This window comes from Tinamus guttatus, unplaced genomic scaffold (assembly GCF_059628265.1).
Source record: "Tinamus guttatus ecotype Peru unplaced genomic scaffold, ASM5962826v1 Tinamus_guttatus_pri_ptg000202l, whole genome shotgun sequence".
Lineage (NCBI taxonomy): Eukaryota > Metazoa > Chordata > Aves > Tinamiformes > Tinamidae > Tinamus > Tinamus guttatus.
Window position 1 is genome coordinate 1,381,707 of NW_028288736.1, and position 19,483 is coordinate 1,401,189.

At 42.1% G+C, this 19,483-nt stretch overlaps 1 protein-coding gene across 1 annotated transcript; it reads right to left on the reverse strand.

Annotated features, from left to right (window-relative positions):
• Window positions 1-6,502: 6,502 nt before the first annotated feature.
• Window positions 6,503-19,260, reverse strand: FAM241A (family with sequence similarity 241 member A). Its single transcript, XM_088524034.1, has 2 exons — window positions 19,165-19,260; window positions 6,503-6,880 (listed from the first exon to the last, which is right to left on the reverse strand). Exons 1-2 carry the CDS (start codon window positions 19,258-19,260, stop codon window positions 6,635-6,637), a joined length of 342 nt encoding a protein of 113 aa, XP_088380160.1. The 3' UTR covers window positions 6,503-6,634.
• Window positions 19,261-19,483: the final 223 nt, after the last annotated feature.

A 19,483-nucleotide genomic window follows, 5' to 3' on the forward strand; every position in this document is an offset into this window, starting at 1 on the left:
AACGGTATCCTGGAAAGGCCTAAATTCCTTTGACAATATTTTTACTATATTTGTTGAAGGTTTCTTTTTTCTTTTTTTTAAATGTAAATATATATTACACAATACTGCTCATTCTCCCAAGAAACTACAGATGACCACCACTGCACAAATGAATACTATTTATCTCAAGTCTTAACTCTAAAATCTGCTAAAGCACTGAAGTCCCAGCCAGTAAAGCCCAAAAGTTTCAAGATGGAAAATGCCACCAGCTGACATGATAGACAGGTCTCAAGAATGACAAAATCTCATGCTGGAGTGCAAGTTGTCCAACAGTCTAGTTTCCACTGAATTATATACATAGCAAAAAAACAGGCTCTCCTCAAAGCCATGTTACAAGAGAAAGCAATACCAAATACATTTGCTAATAGATTAGAATGAGAAAACACGGGGGCTTTTGAATTTGTTAACAGTAATTTGTTATTGTTAACATTTGTAATCCATTGAATACTCTGGTGTAGTAAATTGTAAAGAGAAAAGTAAAGTTTCATTGCTAATTCAGCCCAGTCAAATACTTGAATCTTTTTAACTATTGATGGAATCAAGAAAGTAGAAACCAAAACTTTTCAAACATTTGCATGCAAATATTTGACTCTGTTATCTGACCAAACATCAAAAATAGGCAACAGACTCAAGCCTGTTGCATCATTCTTCCTCTCTGCAACAGCAAGATTCATGGAAGACATGTACATGCTGAAAGGCATAAAAGTTTGCTCTTAGACAATGTATCATCATGCTTTTCCTAATCTTGCTAGGATCAGGACAAGAGCAGGAGTATGCCAGGGTGTATTTCCTCTCTTTAACAGTGTAAAGGATACTTAGTGGTGCTCAGCTGTGTGGAGACAGGCAGGGTCTGTCTGCTGCAGCAGCAAGTCCTGAGCTTAGGGAACTGAAATGCCTGAGGAAATCAGGGACACGGCTGATGTTGGCACTAGTTAAGCCTCTTCTAAGATGCATGAATATAGAAGATGGCAGCAAAGGAAATGCTGGAAAACTGCTTTTAGCTGTGGTGACGCAGGCCAGATAGCATTAAAGTGCGCCAGTCTCTCGCTGCGACCTGGCGCAAAAGCTACACACCAGCGGCTGCTATCAGGAGAGGAGTGGATTTCCAAAGTTTTGAAATGATAGTAAGAACTTCTTACTAAAAACATGAATAAAAATGATTTAAATGGATAACAGGTAAATTTTTTTAAAACAAGTAACTTACAAGCTAAAGATCCAATTTTCAAAAGCAGGCTGGGAACTTAGGAGCTCCACTCTCATTCAAGTACAGAAGAGGCTCCTCAAAGTTTTTTATAGAATAGAATTTTGGTTCCCAAAGGTTTTTGTTTTTTGCTTGTTTGTTTGTTTGTTTGTTTGTTTTAATGATTCATCTCTTCCTATGGACTTACTGTATGAGAAGTATGTTCCAGGCACCTAAAGGAAGAACACTATATTAGAAAATATATAATTTATTTGTAAGAGATTTCTGAATTAAGATGGAAACGTCTTTTTTTTTTCCTCTACCTGTTCTAGGTAGAATGGAAACCCAGGTTTCTTGTACCCTTATCACGCCCACGGCAAAAGCAGCTCTTTACTGGGAAGCCACAAGCAGCTTCTCGGTGACTAATTTGTCTCCTTTCTCATACATATTAAACCCTCATTCAAATGGCGGCTGAGACGAGCCCCTTCTCCCCGTAAGACTTTGAATGCAATCAGTGGTAAACAGGACATAGAAAACATGTCTAGAGAGACCCGTGTCCAGAAGCACTTGTTACAAGCTGTGTTCATTCTAAACATGAGCTGATGAATCATGGCAAGCAGTAAAACAACTGGGCCTAAATAATTTATGATTAATGGAAATAAAACTTGGGCTGTACACCGGGATCTCTCAGTTCTGCCCCACATATCACCTGACCAAAGGGCTGTGGTGCAGCCACCCTTCCCCTCCCGTGCCTGCTGACCTCTTGCTATTTCTTTGCTACCTGCAACCCAGTGAGAGTTTCCCTTCACTCTGACGGTCGGCTGCACTCTGGGGAGGAGATAGCTCGCATGGGGCTGTCCCAAGAGCTTCACTTCTGCATTTACTGAGGAAAAAAAAAAAAAAAAGTCAGGTGCTGATACAAAGACTTTTGACAAGAAACAACATCAAATGGCACTTAAGATACCAAGAATGCAATCTGCATAGTTCAAAGTTCAGAAAGAGCATGAGCTTATAAAACAAGTTAAAAACACTATTGCAAGCTCAGTTCTCCTTTCCTGCTCCCGTTTAGGACACTTGTATAAAACAGCTGACGAAAGCACAGTTTCTCCAGGGTGAGCAAGGAAGGAATATGAATGGTTACATCCACAAGTGCGAGGATTGCTCTGAGGAAGAGATGGGTGCCTGGGAGCTGCAGGAAGTTAGCTGGCCACCTTGACCTGTGTAAACATGTAGCAACCCCACCTGCAGGTTATTTTGCACAAGACTACCAGGATGAGCTGGTAGGACCAAAATCAACCCTGCTATGGAGTAATTACTGCCTGCTTTTGGAAGTTATTTCACTACTTGTGTATACCGAGCAGCACAAACACATTTAAGTCTCTGTTGGAGCTCTCAAAAAGAAAAACCCACCTGAACTGCAGGGGAAAAAAAAACCCCAAAGCTGAGCTGTTTGAAGTGGGTTTGTTTTGAGGTGTTTTGGACCACATGCCGCTCTGTGAGTGTTTAAAAAACAAGCAGAAGTTCCACAAGCTTTCTGGGGCATAACAACTGCTACTTTACAGTATTTTACTCACCCGTGACCACATTTGGCTCCTCCAGAGGCTGTTCTAGATGTAAAATAGATACCCTACACAACAAAAAAACCTACTTATACTGTAACACGGCCTTTATTTGTTATGACTATCTAGTTCTACTTTTTAAATTCAGTGCAACTTGCTGCAAATGTAGCCCTTGATCCCCGATATAGTTAATTCAGCATTGTACAAGAAACACAAGGTTCGTTCTGGCTGCAGATCTTTCTCCAATAGCAGTAAGTTTAGCTGATTTCTGTGGATTTCATTTGAAAGTTGCCATATTTCACCTAGGTCTGCCATGAAAACTTAAAAGGAGTTAAATAACTTTGAAGAAAGCACCATGAAGAATTCAGTTCTTACTGATGACAATACTTTTATTAGAAAGAATAACAAAGTGCTTTTTATACGATTCAATTAATACAGAGTTTTTAGGTAATTTTAATGGACAATTTCAATGTGATGTTTTTTTCAGTGCAAACAGGGCTCTCTAGGATTTCTAATATTCTCTGGTGTGTCATTTCTTGTCTGTATACAGTAGTTCAAAAATCTAGGCAGTTGACAGGTATGAAACAGTACTGAAAAGTCTATCCTTTAAAAAAGTTACATAAAAAGTTTTTAACATTCTGCACTGATTGACAGGAACTGCATCTTTTAATGCAGGTTTAGGGGACATAATTCTTTCATACAATTCCATACACAAATGCATAAAGGTACTTTCAGTTTTAACAAGAATAATCATATATACCAATATAAACAACACTATCAATTTTCACAATATAGATAGAAAGGAAATGATCTTTTTTAAATTAACGTTATGATTTTGAGCTAGGGATAATCTCTGAAATGCTTGGTGCTTCTTATGCCTTTGAACTAAGTTTGGATGGAAGGAAGAAAACAATCCAAGGACAGTTCGCTCACTTTTCCTCATCTGTGATGCACATTTACAGTCAGGTTTCTTTTCCATTGCATTCCATTTGGAATTCTCTGAGACTGATTTTATTCCAACCCAATTTCTCCCTTAACTTCCCTTTTCTCTTCTGCAAAGGAGAGGGAAATAAAAGCATAGTAATGGCATAAAAATTAGAACAGATGATTCTATGCAAATTCTTATGTACAATTCAATGCATGAAACAAAGCAGGTGTATACCTCAAGGTGTATCTTCCATGCAACAGATTTTTTTTTTCTTTCTCTGACACCTAGTGCCATTAAAGGGGCTATTTTTTCGGGATCTCAAAAGTGCTACAGTTACCTTTAAGAGAAACCATTAAAATCTCATTATACACAATCCTGGTTGAAAAGCCAGATCCATAGCTCATGTATTTCCAGACACGAACATGAGTAACTGAAAGGCCTGCTCACAGGTGAAATCACCACAGCGTGCATGTGAGAAAAGGCTGCTGCACGTAACAGCTCCCAGGCTGGTGCTGAGGCACAACCTTGGTCCACTCTCCTCACCCCTTGTGCACGGGGCAGAATTCCCGCTCCAGTACCAGATGCCTTGTCTCAACACAGCGCTTCTTGCAGCAGCCTTCTTGCAGCAGGGCACCACATGGACACATTTTCCAACAGGACAAAAAGAACCAGATGAGATTCTCTGAACTGTAACTTGGTCATGGGAAGAAAGGTTTTTTTTTTTTTTTTTCCTTTGTAAATGACAAAATGCTTTTGCAGTACAGTCCTTACACAGGAAAAGAATACACATAAACCCACCACTACATCTGTATGCGTATGCAAAGGTATAGTAGAAATTCTATTTTTCAAGAGATCCAAAACAAAAACAGTTTACCCATAGGCACTTGTGAATACAGGTCTCCTTCTCCAAGGTTCAGTGCGTACGTGGTCTTTGCTGTGACTATCAACACCACATGTCCAGGAATACTTGCTGGTCTCAAGCGTTTCCAGGTTTTCTGCAGGGCTTTTAACTAGGTGCCAGTCAACACAGGCTGCAAACTCAAGGCGCACCTGGGCCTCAGTTGCAGTCCACGGGGGCTTGCTGATGCAGCAGCGCGTCTCCGATGCATGGCCACGGCCATGAGCATCTCAAGGTTTGGAAAAGACACTTGGCTCCTCAAAAAGTAACTATGCATCCACCTACCCTTCATTAGAAAAGCCAAAAGAACTTGCTACTGATCAAATTTAGGCACATAAGGACTTTGAAAGGAGCTGGGCCTGTGGGTTCACTGCCCTGAATTGCAATTATTTCAGTGATAGGAAAGGTTTAAGGACTGGGGCCAAAGGTCCTCAAAATAGAGCCAAACAATCAACAAGATCCATGTTAGCATAAAATCTGCCTTGAGAACCCAGTTTCAGGATGGGGACAGTGCAAAGGCTTCCCTTGGCTGCAAAGGTCTTTGGATAAGACTCAGCATTTTCAACTAAAAACTCTTGAGTTGTTAAGCACTGCTGGTATATATATATATGTATATATTTCTAAAAATCACTGCAAAAGCTTAAGTAGTCTTCTGTAAATTTCACATATTACATCTCTTTAAACAAATGTATAATTCCACAGTAGCTAAAGTCAGATTTGTAATGAAGTGTTACTAAAAGTAATGTATACCAAATATTAAATTGGCCTATTCAGTAAAGATTCTGTCTCATTATACTGTTTTCCTTTATCTGAATGGTTTTAACTCATTCGGAAACATGCAGCACTTCCCTGGAGTGGCTCCCAGGCAGCCAGAGCATACTTTGTACCTCCTCCTACTCTTTGACCCATCTTGCCCATAAGATGCTTCGGTAGATATGCATTCTTGATGCCTAGTTAGGAAATAAATCAAGTAATCCTAGTAAATAAAACAACCACTTGATTTCAAACACATTCTTGTCTTACAATAGGACACAAGCCCAATCTGCTACATAAGGCCAGGCAGAAGCCTTGGTTAGGTCCACACAGCAGTCAGCCAGGGGAGCATTAACAGACTTGACCATCTTCTACCTAGTTGTTGAGACACCTCATGCTTGCAGAGGAGATCACAGAAGCAGCAGACAATATTGTAGCCTACTGTCCAGAACGGCAAATGCCGGTATTCATCTGCAGCTGTATTCATCTACAAAGTCCATGGAATATCCAAATATTTATCTTTAAAAGGAGGGGGAAGGAATAGCAAGAAAAAATAAACAGCAGCAGGAGTCAAGTACACATTCACAAACCAGACAGACCTATGCTTGACCATTTGGCCAACCCAGGCTGGGGCTGCGATTCCTCCTTGGCCCTAAGCAACAACAGAAACCTTGGGTAAAGTCATTAATCCCAGGATAAAAGCAGTTTTCTGGCACAGCCTGTTCCCTGGAGGAAAGCTTACTATAAACTATATTAACCAAAGATGCTTCCAAGTTATGAAACTGCATCCACCTTACAAGGCATTTGCTGCTGTAGCTGAGTTAGCAAACCTCTAAGTGTAGATGTAATTTTTCAGCAATGTGCTAGCAATGTAAGCAGATTCGGCTCACAAACAGCTCGCAAAAAGCCTCAGCAATAAGCAAGGATTCTGCTACCAAGTGTCCACTTTAAATCAGACAGAGTGTTTTCACTGTACAAAACGAGAACATTCAGAGAGGGGAAAAAAAAAAATAAGACAATCCTTGGACTAAGCCCCCAAGGGTGCAGGAAACAGCACATTACTTTGGACAGCACTGTGTTGCAAGTGCTTTCTTCCCTTGCAAGATATAGCAGGCCTTTGCCTAAAAGGCATAATTTTAGCCCCCTCGCCCCAAATCTTGACAGTTTAGCAAGCTACAGTGTGAAGCATTCAAAGCACCCATTTAAGTAAAATATAAACCTACTGAAACCGTGATGGCATTGTAACACCTGCTCCAACAGGCATCATCTATAAAATGTTACTGCTGCACATAAATAATGACAAGGCACAGAACTGCAACTAGTCCAAGAGCTTGCAAGCCGAGAAACCAGAGCATAACCCAGAAGAACATGATTATTACAGGTTCTACTATCCGTTCTCCAAAATACATCCTCGTGAAGCCGATTCTGATGAGGCTTTTGTTTAATTCGCCAAAGAGAGTCCCCATCTTTTTATAATCATCTATTACAGGTTCTGTAGCGTGGTTTCTTTGTTCATGCTGGACCTGCAAGCAGAAAACAAAATTGGACACATCAGTTCTTCTTAACATGATTCATGTGAAGATGTCTCAGCTGTTTCTATGTTAATGCACAAAATAAAACACACACGCAATGAAGCTATTTAGTCCAGAATTTGAAAACGTTATGCAGCTGGTGCCTTGCTCATCACACTAAGGATGAAGCTTCCTTGCCTGTACTTGGGATATCCGCAATTTTACTAAGCGCAGGCAATATTTTTGTCTCCTCTCTTAATATCCCAGCAAAGCTCTGCCACAGGCCCTATTTCATACCCACCAGCCCAGCATAAATACTAGCAATTCCCCAGGGCAACTACAATGACATTACACATGTGTGTTTTCAGAGAGAGGATTTGACTGAAGTAGATTTGTTATAAATAGCTCAGGAACTGTGGTTCCCGAGTCTCTTCAGAACTTCAAGAACTGTAAACAACAAGTCAGCATAAACTACTTGGTAGTTGCCACTAAAGCACAGGAAACCAAAAGGGATCCTATCGCCACTGGAACAGGGGCACAGAATTAGGCTTGGGTAGAGGGAGAACATCCATCCCGACACGGAGCAGAAAGCAACACAAGTCATGCAAAGGAAACAGTGCCGAGGACAACAAGGCGCCAAGTGGTGTCATGAAGAAACGAGGTGGAGAGAAAGAAATAAGGCAGGTCATGGTTACTATTTTGACACATATAACCACATTAGACCTTAAAATTACAACTCTCTTTTCTCAAAGTTCCTGAGCTTCTTTGCAAAAAACCACATTAATTTGTGCTTGGGTATGACGAGGCAAGCACCCTTTCAGGGCGATGATTTTAAGTTCACCAGTCCTTCCACAGAGATCATCAAGAACACTAGCAGCAGCTACTCATCAATATCCCACTCAACTGACCAATGGCCCCACCAAACTCTCTGTAAACTTCACCTGCAATTAGTGTTGCTCTGGATTCAAAACAAAAACATATCTTTGATTACATCTTTGAAGGAGAAAGTCATTGTGCTTCCTGTGGTTGCACAGCAGTCTGCAGCATACCAGCACCACTATGTGCTCTCCGTTTGAGGGCATAAAAGAGTAAAAGTGAATTCTCAACCCAGGTAAAAAGCAGCTTGTAGGAGCTGCCGCAGGCAGGCAACGCTTCCTAAGTCGAACTCACAGGCCGGGATGCAGAACCTTCTAAGCTGAACAAAGGTTCACAAAGCGCCACAGCTGCTATTGGGAAAAAAAAAAAAAAAAAAAGCTGCCTTTCAGTTGTGTGCACTTGGGTAACGTATTTCTCTTATTTGTTAATTCATACGGATTCAGTTTTAAAATTCAGTCATGAATTCCAGAACGGGAGGAGTGCAAGAAGCCTACATAATTGTATCTGTTATTATGCAGTTCCACAGAAGAGTCTAAACATTGAAAACGTCAATATTTAATTCAGTATAGTCGTCAATATTTAATTCAGTATAGTAACAGCAACCCTCCTTTTCTCTCTTCAGCTTGCTTCTCATACATAGGCCTTTCTCCCCCTTTATGGATATGAAACTCCATTATTCATCATTTTAATTCTGCTCATAATTTAAATCACTAGTAATTTCTCTTTAATTTCAGCATTTCAGGATTAGCCCCTTCAAGAAATGCAGCGCCCCTTTGGCAAGCCACTGCAGGTGCCAAAGGGCAGGGTGTTGCTTCTGGGAATAAAATGCTGTTACAGGAACTTGAATTCCTCTGCTAAGAGCAAGGAGGCAAACAGAGGAGAAGGGCCCTACTATTAGCCTAAGTGGCTTGCTGATCACAGCCATTAGGGAAAAGAGAAAGGCTATGCTGGGAAGAGGAATGAAGTGTATTTGCTTCCTGCACTTGGAGACTGCAGGGAGCACATGCCCATGAGCCCAGGGGGAAGGCCACTGTGCAGCATTCACCAAGCAGCTGCAGGGAGAGCCCGGCTGAGAGAAACACACAACACACACAGGCGCAACCGCTGTGTTTCTAGAGAAGCAGTGGCAGCCTTGAGCTAGCGGCCAGCGCAACTGTGATGGGGAAAAGCAAAAACTATCCCGCAAATGATCCCCCAAGCCCCTCTTTGCATCCGGATTGTTAATAGTACTCAGCAACCTGCAACAGCCTCCTCAGAGAAGGAAGTGCGGGGCCTGGGGAAAAAGAACAGAGAGGCCTACGAGCATGGCCTCCAGCTCACCGGGACTCAGTGGTGCCCACATTGGGAGCGAGCACTGCTCACTCAGGACCACTGTGGGGCTCAGCATTTTCTTACTACCTCGTTTCACTTTGACGAGCCAACAGCTTAAAAGAAACTGCTGATATTCTGCTAGGCAGGACACTGTGTAAATTCCACTGTTAGTGTTTTTTCTTTTTGGAAGTCAGACTTTACCTCCCTCTCCTCTTCTCAAACAAGGTCGATTCACGAATCCCTAAAGCAATCACACCAAGCACAGCTTCTGGACAAAGGAACTGAAAAGTGTGTGGTTAAAGACAACACAAGTGCCAGTTATTTTTCCAAATAATTTTTACAGAGTTTACAAGAACTCAGAATGGCCATGGAAATTCTCAAGATTTCAAAGGCTACTTCAATTAAGTCAGACTGAATCTGCCTTGCTCCAAGCAACCCAGCAAAAACAAGTGAAACTAGAAACAGATGATCAGCTGTAAAACACGGATAGCATATTTTTCTTTACTACAGGGGAATCATTTCACACGCTGGACAAATACTTTTCTTTAGAGATGGAATGAAAATAGAATTATTAGGGCAAACCCCAAGAGTACCCAAATTGCTAAAGAAAAATTAAGTAAATGTGAACATTGCTGCTGAAAGTCCTCTTGTTAATTTTCAGAGAAATAGTAAAATAGCATGAAGTTATACAGATATGCTCTGTACAGTAACACCGATCTGACAAGTCATAGCCTCAAAATGACAGATTTCCTTTTTCCCCAAATAACTTTTCTAAACAGTTTTAGAAAGTGGCTGTCTTCGGTGAATATAAAGTTCCTAATTGATTCTCAATTTCCGTATGGGTATTTTTATGCTAAATATTGCTAAATCATACTGACACTATAAAGACACAGGTACAACAGGAAAAGATTGAAGAAAAAAAACAACTCATGTAGTGTCAAATCTATTCTGACTAGACCCTCTCTCCACTGCAATAAAACAAAGCTTCCCCACATAAAAGCAAAAAAAAAAAAAAAATCTGTTTCGAAGTTGTTTCTTGTTTTAAAAACCAACTACCCACTCTCTGTTTCATAACTTACTTTACATAACATTTTCTGTATAAGGAGGGAGTGGAAGGAATTTCTTTATCTGCAATAGCCACCACACATGCCTGATTTCAAGGCCGTCTCATGGCTCGCCGGTCTCCTGGTAGCCATTAAGTGCTGCACCATGGACACGGTCACCTTCTCTGTGCCCAAAGGCAGGAGGGGACAGAGCAGAGGTTTATTTTATCCTCAGCAACTTGTTTGCCTTTCCTCACTGTTTGAAAGACAGAAGAGATGAAGGAATCCAGAGAGGCAGGGAGAAACAGAAGGGCATCTGGGAGACACACTTGGATGAAGGTCTAACAGGCTTCCTGGAAAGAGAAGAGCAGTTCTGACCTCCCAGCTTCTCTGCCTTCCTTCCTGCTGCTGGTAGAGACCCTCCCTGAACACACACACACAGATTATTCCTGACAGAGAAGGAAACGGGGCTTTCCTGTTTGAATGAAAATGAACATAATGCATTAGAAACATTGACTGCATTTGTTCTTTAGGTAAGTGTTATCCAATTGAATTACTCCTTACAGTAGTTTAATTTTAGATGTAATCACCTACTCCCTTAAAACAAATTACACCGACATGGTTTTTCTACTCAGTATTATTTCAAACTCGCAACCACTGTACACTACTCCTCAATTCCCCTTAATTTTATATTCCTTTAATGCTCTCAAATTGATAGTGCAATAATCCTCTCCTCCCTTTTAATATTTCATATTTGGTATTTTTGAGTTAATTATTTAAAATTAAAATTAAGAGTTATCATACAGAACAAAATGGGGAAAATATCTGTCATCTTTTATATAGCGTGGTGCACAAGTGATGCCCTTCAAAGGCCTATCGAAATACCCAGAGCAGGTCCCTCTAAAACACTGTGTCCAGTGATCTTTTAAATGTTTGCTGTTATAAAAATGTTTTTCAGCAGTAAAGCTGTCATGTGCTGCCTCCCACTACATATTGACAGAGTCAGAGAAGGTGAAGATCCCAACCTCAGAAAACTTTCCTACAGAAACTTTGTAACCAAGATTTCCCCAGTCAAAGGCCAAGTGTTTACAGAGAATTATTGCCATTTCCCTCACCACAGCAGAGTAATACAAAAGAAACAGGTATATTTATTTCCTAAAACCAGGGAAAGTCTCTGAGGAACACACTGGGGAGATACTAGCAACTTTCGATCCACTTTATGCTCCTACTAATGCACTTTTGGAAAAAAAAAAATCTCCCTTTTAATTATTTTTTTTCCCTAGTAAAACAACAGGAAAGTTATCTCAACCTACTGAATCCAAAGAACATTCGGCTGTAGTGTTAGCAGTTATGTTTGTCATCAGCATAACACAGAAAATTACATATACTCTGACCACTGCCTTTGCTTATGGCAAACTTCCACCACTTTCACTGAAATTCACTACCATCCACTTTCAGGAAAGCACATGACAACCCTGTGCTTCCATGCGGTGAGCAGATGTCGTTCCACCTCAGCCCAAGAGCAGGGACTTTTTGAAGCTTGTCCTTTCACACTAGCAGCGTTTCAGCCAAACGGGAAAGTATTAGTTCCTGTGAGAACACAATCCCTTCCACAAGGAACCAACTTTAAACGATTCACACTTTCTTTTTGCATGTTTCATGTTCTGTTTTTGCTACCAGATGGACAGCACTGGCTGCAAGGCTGACACCTGCTTGTATCACCTAAGCACATAACATACCCACGCCTGGGCCTCTGGTCTTCCTAGTGTTGAAGGCACTTGGTTTCCCCCTCATAATCTGCAGGGGACACCAAACAGCTCCCAGAGGAGGGGGAACTCTCTGGGGGGAGGCAGCCTCGCTCATCAGCCGTCCTCTGTGCATGTCCCCATGCTGGGCACAACACTGCATGGCCACCCGGAGACAGCGAGGGCTGGGCAAATCGGCCAGAGGACCACAATTTAGGTGGGTCTGCAGCGACTCTAACATTTCTCAGTTTTAATTACAATCTTGGTTTACAAGTATTCAGTTTGCTGAAGCAGCAGCTTGGTCTGAAGTTTTCCACGCTGAGAAAGGACATTGAGGATTTTTCCTTCCTTTTTGGTGTGTAGAGAAAATTGTAATTGATGCAAGTGAAGCAAGTGGATGAAATTTAATAGCCTGAGTTCTGTAGAAGGACAGCGGATGAGCTTAAGGAATCTGTTCTGCCTAAAAACTGAGGATGTTTCATTTTTTTATTATTAAAAAAAACCCCTAACTGCGCTTAAGGTACGAGATCATTTCGAACAAATCAAATACATTCCTCTTCCTTTCTAGTTAATGACTGAAGAAATCTGACAGTCCTTTCTGCTGCTCAAACACCTTAAAAAAATCCCAGACCGCACCTAACCTGACACCAGCAGCAAAAGGAAGCACAATCGTGCTGAATCCTCTTTTTGTGCCCCAACTGTCCGAACGGGCACTGCACAAACCTGACTTCCAGCAACAGGCGTGGACGAAGTCTGACAGACTGCGAAAATACAACCCTGCTCTGATGTGTTGATTTAAAAGTTTGTAATTTCAAATTTAGGCAAGAATGCTAAAGGACTAGCAGGAGGAAAAGAAAGAGAAAGGAGGAGGCAGGAAAACAGTATCCATGAAGAAAGTTCACCTCAAATGCAGAAAAGCAACAGCGTCTCTAAATTGTTCCTGACATTCCTTAGATTAGACTTGGTCACATTTACAGTTTATTTTTGTTTTTAAAACATATTTTTGAGAATTAGTTCCAAATTAAAAAGAACCCCTTTTTTAGTTTGATAACAAACGTGTTTAAAGATAGCTAGGTAAGGCATTAAAAATGGCTATCAAGAAATGCTAGGTTATCACATATACACACCCCCACACATTTCTCTTAAGTAGAAGTTTCCTTTACAGTATTTACTCCTCACAACCTATTTTACTCCACTCAGGATTATTTTTATACCAGGGAACAGGTGCTTTTTCTGGTAGCTGAAGGCACACATACTTAAATGTCAAAAAGCCCCTTAGATGAGACAGCAGCATCATGTTACTGAAAATTATTTAAGTATTTTTGAAAGCCAGAACATTAATGTTCCAGAAAGACAGCCAGAGAAAGTTCTTTCTTTTTAGAGGACAAAGTAAAACTGGGTGCATGTAAGTGCAGACTTATGAGAAGAGCTGAATATGGGAGAGGAGATAGCAGCTGGTTGAGCCTGTGACTGAAGCAACTGCAAGTCCCCTCCTCTCCAGAACAAGAGGCCGATTCCACCGAGCTCAGCAGGCAGGCAGGGATACCTACTAGCGAACAAGCCACCACGTGTGTCTGACAGCAACAACCGACTGGGGCAGCGGACACCCCGACTGGCTACAGCCAAACTGCTGCACGGCCACAGGCTGCCTCTGGCACGCGCAGCAAGTTCCTACCGGCGGCTCTTTTGGCGAGCAGCACTCTTATCTCCTTACAGGGCAACTTTGCCCAAGAGGGGCAAGCAACTGCACTGGAATTTTTCCTCATTTTCTTCCTCTTCTAATCTATGAGGAAGACAGGAGTATCGCTTTGCATGATCTGCTAGCATGAGAGTAATGATTAGTATTTGACCTTGTAACTGTACATGGTAAAAGATCTTGATACTCTGCCAAAGGAACATTAAGTCAATACGTTTCATATAAACTGCCTGCAGATAACCGACTGGGTTAATTTCTCTAGACTAAGCTTTATCTGATATTTAAATATTAGAAGACTTATGACTGAAATTTGGAGGGGAAAAATTCAGATCATTCCTGGAAAAGAGGGAAAAAAAAAATCAGGTTTCACTTCTCTACCTGGAATAAAAGCACATAGAAAACAGAAAATTGTTAACATCATGACTACTTGCAAATCCTAAAGTCATACTCTTAAAGTTAAATGGGGAATTTTCATGAAAATGCAAAATAAAGACTGAGTTAATATTCACAGCGAAAGTTAGCTACTGCTTACAAAATAGACACAAGATGTTTCTATAGAAACCAGCAACAACATAAGAAAAGCAACTGCTACGTATTAGCTATATTCAGCTTTTATGACAACTGAAGTTCAGGATCAACAGTTGCTGCAACAAACTTTGAAATGTCAGAAACAATTTTGTTTTAGGGGAAAAACTCAGGAAGGAGATGGAAAGGCTTTTCCAGACACTGAACTTTTCTACATGCAGAACGGATCAAAGACAGAGATGCACAGTCCTTAGTCGTTGACCTCTATTTCAGTCCCAGTATAGAAAGAAATGAGAATATTAAACTTAGCCTATATCAAAACACAGGGGGGCAAGGATGAGTAATTTCCTCCACTAACACTGCATGCAGCGTTAAGCACCGTGGACGGAAAGGCGGAGAGGCGTTAAGGGGCGGGGGTTGTGCGGGTGGAGGTTGTCCTGAGGGAAAAGCCACAGTCTCTGCGCTCTGCCTTCACCTACACAAAACACTTCCACTATTCCCCAGCAAGGTTATAACCATTCATGCTGTAAGTTTACAGAGACTTCGAGTCATTTCTGATCAGTCTTTTCCTTAAAGGTGACACAATTATACCTGCAACACAATTTCCTTGGGCTTTTGCTTTATCAAAATTCCTCTCGTAAAAGTTGTCAGCTTGAAGTAGCAGCACTTTCACTCATGCAAAATATTACAGTGCACCTTACAGTCTGTAGTATTACTCCACTTGCTTGCTGAAAACCAGCTGTGGCTATTTTTTCTCTCAAGGAGAAGAAATTTCTATTCAGTTCTGTCTCAAGACTACTTCTTTTTCCTTTACAGAAATGTTCTTAGCACTATTAAGGCAAAGGATGCTATCTAATTCTATTATAGCTGCTGCACATATTTCTGGAGGGGATTTTTCCCCTTTAAGACTCAGAAATCCCAGTGATGCTTTTTAGAAAAAGTTATGGTCATGTATTGTTATATAGCTGTCAACCTCTACAGGACAGACTTAAACTAATAGGAGCTTAAAGCCTTCCCAGTCAGATATTAGTATTTTCAGTTTGGAAACAAATTTCAGCAACTGCAAGCAGGAGAAATCTACCATTTTCATATTATCTCAGTGCAGAACATATTCAAAATAGTTTTCTAGTCTTAGACACAGAAGTCTCCGAAAATAAAGTTTGCTTTAAAGCATTCTTGGCCTCTACTATCTTGTAACTGAAAGCACGTAGCTCCAGGCAACACAGTAAACATCAGACCTACAGCAATGTGAATAATGAAACATTTATAGGAGGGATGGTGCAAGTTTGTTGAAGTCAGAGCATAATTTTGTTCAGTCTTTCCATGTTGGAGAAATACATTCTGACCAACATATTGTATTATGGTATTCAAGAAGTTTAGAACTTCAAGCCCTTTACTTAAGGCATCTACATCTCTTAAAAAGATCTCGATGGAAAATACGGAAAATACTTATGATAGCTCTTCTGACTCCATCTATGAGATGGTAAAATACTCTAACTCGAGGTGAAATACTATACAAAACAATTAAAAAAATAAATAAAAAGATCCCAAAGAACTACAAACTTGAGTTAACAAAAAGGTGATTGCCCAAGCTATTTATTTACTTGTAAATACACATATCGGATAGTAAATCACCATTTAGACATTTTCTGGGAGAAAACCATGATTTCAGCTTAGCTGCTTGACAGCACTTTGGCTTCTACTTATCTTAAGTGAACTTAAGGGGAAAGTCCTGGAATTTTGCCATCACCTTCAAGTTAGGCAGAGTTTCAACCCTGACTGCAAGAGCAAAACCCACTGACGCCTATAGAGACAATAACTTTCAGCACAGAATTATCTATAAGAAAAAATATTTTCATGGAAGTACTTTCTCCTGCATAGCAGTTTGAGGATTAAAAACAAAAACCACAATCTTATAGAGTCTGGTGTGACCAGGGCAGATCACTCCTCCCCTTCCTTCCCCACAAATATCCTCTCAGATACTTCTAGCAGATCAGACACCACTGTATGCTGTTATACTGATGGAGAACAAAATTGCAGTAATGTTAACTAGCCTCATTCACTTTGTTTTAAGAATACAGAATATAATTCTTGTGCGCTGCCTGCTCTGAAAGCTTATTTTGCCCACCACGTAGAATTGGTGTCCAAGGAGATGCATACATTTTTTCCTAACCTCATACTTACTGTATTATGAACAAACCGCAAAAACTTTTCTGAAATCCCTCTTGCAACCATTTAATCATTTAGAAACAAAGTAATGCTCTGATGCTACACTCCATGATTTGGGGGTTAAGGGTAAGGAAGTACCCTATTATTGTGTTTTCCACAATTTAGCAAGCTCACAGGGAACGCCCTGCTGGACAGTTTATCTCCCGGCACCTCAAATTTCACCAGATGTTCTGCAGAGTCCCACAGCAGAGCAGCAGCTGGGCACTCCTGTGCTGGGCAAAGTGATATGTGACCTGCCCCGGCAGCTGGTGCCTCCCCATATCTGCATGTTTCTGTTTGTAGCCCAGCTCTGGGAGCCGAAAGGTGGGCTGCAGTGTCTCACAGAGGGAACGCATAGGCCATTGCTGAGGCATTTTTATGGATATGGACCAGTATTTTTTTTTAACCCGAGAATTCACTGAAAGAACATCATGTATGTCTCTGAGTAAACTCCATGTCCCACCAAGGACATCACTAGTCAGCCACAATGCTAGGACCTTCAGCAACCAGGCTCTGCTCACTGCAGCACAACGTGGTTTCAAAATCCCCGAGAAGGCCTTCAGCTTTACTCGTTCAAATAAGTAACTCTACAGCCTATCACAACAAGTTCCATACACTACATATTAGACATAGTGATATATCCCTTTAGCCTTTTAAAAACAGACTTGCCACTAATTTCATTAAGCAGGCCTTCATGCTGGCCTTACTATTAAATATTAAAGCCAAAAAAAACCACCCCAGTATTTCTTAAATAGATTTATTTCCCAGAGAGTCTCCTCATTTAAAGAAATATTAAAGGGCATACATATTATTATTTAGGTCCTATTAGTCAATAAAGGTATTATTTTAGCATTATGCCACTAGATATGATCTTGCACTGACTATTTGGGAGAAGATGGAGAAGAAGGGAAAAAAAACAAAAAACACTCCATCCCCGCCCCCAGTTTATCAGCTTCAGATTTCCACCTTAAAAAAGCTCTCAAAAAGCCAAAGGGCTTTCCTCTTACGCTGACTTCTTTAATCAGCCTAGAATAATGTGGATTTATACCACTGTCAGGGCAGCATCAGACTAATTTCTTTTGTACCACACATAGCACTGTGAAGTGGTACGCACAAATACTACAAGACAGAACGTGAAATATGAAACACACGCTGAGGACCAGCTGTTAACAGTCCGACACCATCCGCAAACATAGTAACAACATTAGGCTACTACAACTAATTCTGGTTAAGAACCTAGTCTGGAAATTTGATTCCTGCAATTTGGGACATTAAGACTCTGCAGCAGCCCTTCCATGAGGGCAGAGTACTGATTATTTCAAGGAATATCTGAATGCACTTATGAAACTAAAAAAGGGGCAATACATAACTAGACCTGATGACCCAAACTGCCCCCAAACTATATTCCTTTATCTTGGAATTTCTGCTAGAGTTTGCATCAGGTATCTCTACAGTAACTCTGCCCACAGCTTCAGTCCCTAAGGCAAATGATGTTCCTAATTTCCATATCTAGTCTACTACTAGTCAAATACTGGCACCTCAATACACAGGGAAAAAAACATAGCAATAATATTAAAATATTGTAACAAATACAAAGCAACCTTTCTTCCTCCTCGCCTATATTATGCCTCAACTCATCAGAAAGGGCCATGACCCATCCCTTTGCCTGAGAAGGGCTGGAAGAGCTGACAGTGTTGCTCCTGCAACCACTCTAACACACTTGGTCACTCCGACAGAGCAGGGGTAACCTCTGGAGAGGTCTTTCTGCAGCAAGGAGTTGCAGCCAGCTTGAGGGTATTAATGACTCAGATTATCTGATGCAAAATTTGACCTCCTGTTCCAGGGAAGGAAGATAACGGCCAGAACCAGGGAGTGCTTCCAACTCCTGTCCCATGGTATCTTGCACAAGGGCTTCCATAAGCATTAAGGAAAGAAGGAAACAGAGTAGAACTGCTTTGCCTCTCTGAATTTATCCTGCCTTTCTCCTTAGTGAGGCACGTATATGCACACCTGCCCTGCTCCACTCTTCCACAGGAAGTGATGTGAAAACCACAGTGCCTTACCTAAGTGGGCAATGAGGGAATTCTCCAGGGCCAGTTTCTCCCAGAGGAAGCATCTTTCTACTACCTTCAAAGTCAGGTAAGTACTATGAGATGTATTTTTAGTTATGAAAAGACTGAAAAGATTCATTTCTGGTCCAGTCCAGCCCCTACAAGCCTATAGAGGTTTTCAGCATAAAAGCTTCAACACAGATAAAGCAGCCTGCCTGAAAGTTAGCTTGAGATATACTGCAACAGCTCTCCACCCTGTTTACTGAGGCGTTCTCAGGCACTCAAAATCGATTGCTATGCGTAAGTGCTGAGTATGAAAAGTGTTTTTTTTATAAACAAAACATCAATCCATGGGCATTAAGAGCCATGCCTTAAGGCTCTTAAGAGACTGAACATACAGACAGAGGTGTCCACAAGACAAACCCTGCCATGAAAGGCACGTGCGTGGAGACCCATTTTACAGTGAGTGACAGGGACACTGACACAGCTGCTCTCCTTTCCTCTGAGACCAGAGCCCGCCCCATGGCCCATGAAGATGCACACCCCAAACAAACTGGGCAGCTCGAAAGAGGAAAGGATGGACTTCTCTGCTTCAGTGATGCAGCACGCTGCCGTAGGCAGTGAAGGAGGCAAAGCTGAGACTCGTGGCGGCGCAGGGACACCCTCCGCTGCAGGAGCCCGGGGACGCCCAAACCCACCGACGCGGTGAAGGGGAAGCCCAGCCCGCAGACCGGCCCCTCACTGCTCGCGCAGCCTGCAAGCCGCGTTTATATATTCATATATATATATATAATGCACATATATATAGAAGGCTCCCGGCCGCCGCGCTGCCGCCACCGACCTGCTCGTCCGGGCGCCGCCGGTGCCGGGCGGCCACGGCCCCCGCGTCGCACTCGCACTCGGCGGGCGGCGGCAGCAGCTCCGCCGCCGAGCCCATGGTCGCGGGCGGCCGCTGCCGGGAACCCCGCGGCGGAGGCAGGGAGGGACGGAGGGAGCGAAGGTGGGGGGCGATGGCGCTTCCTCCCTGCAGCGCCCAGCGGAGCCGCCCGCTCCCGGGCGGCGGCGGCTCCTCCCGCTGGCGTCCGTTGGGGCGGGGCGGGGCGGGGCGAGGCGGTCACGCGGGGCGGCCGTTGGGGCGGCCGTTGGCCTCCCGCCTCGCA

Bases quoted from the DNA above. Each gene is read 5' to 3' on its own strand.
- FAM241A (XM_088524034.1), bottom strand. From the start codon at position 19,260: ATGGGCTCGGCGGCGGAGCTGCTGCCGCCGCCCGCCGAGTGCGAGTGC. The intron at 6,881-19,164 runs GTCGGTGGCGGC...TTCTGCTTGCAG, and splicing joins GGCGGCGCCCGGACGAGCAG to GTCCAGCATGAACAAAGAAA.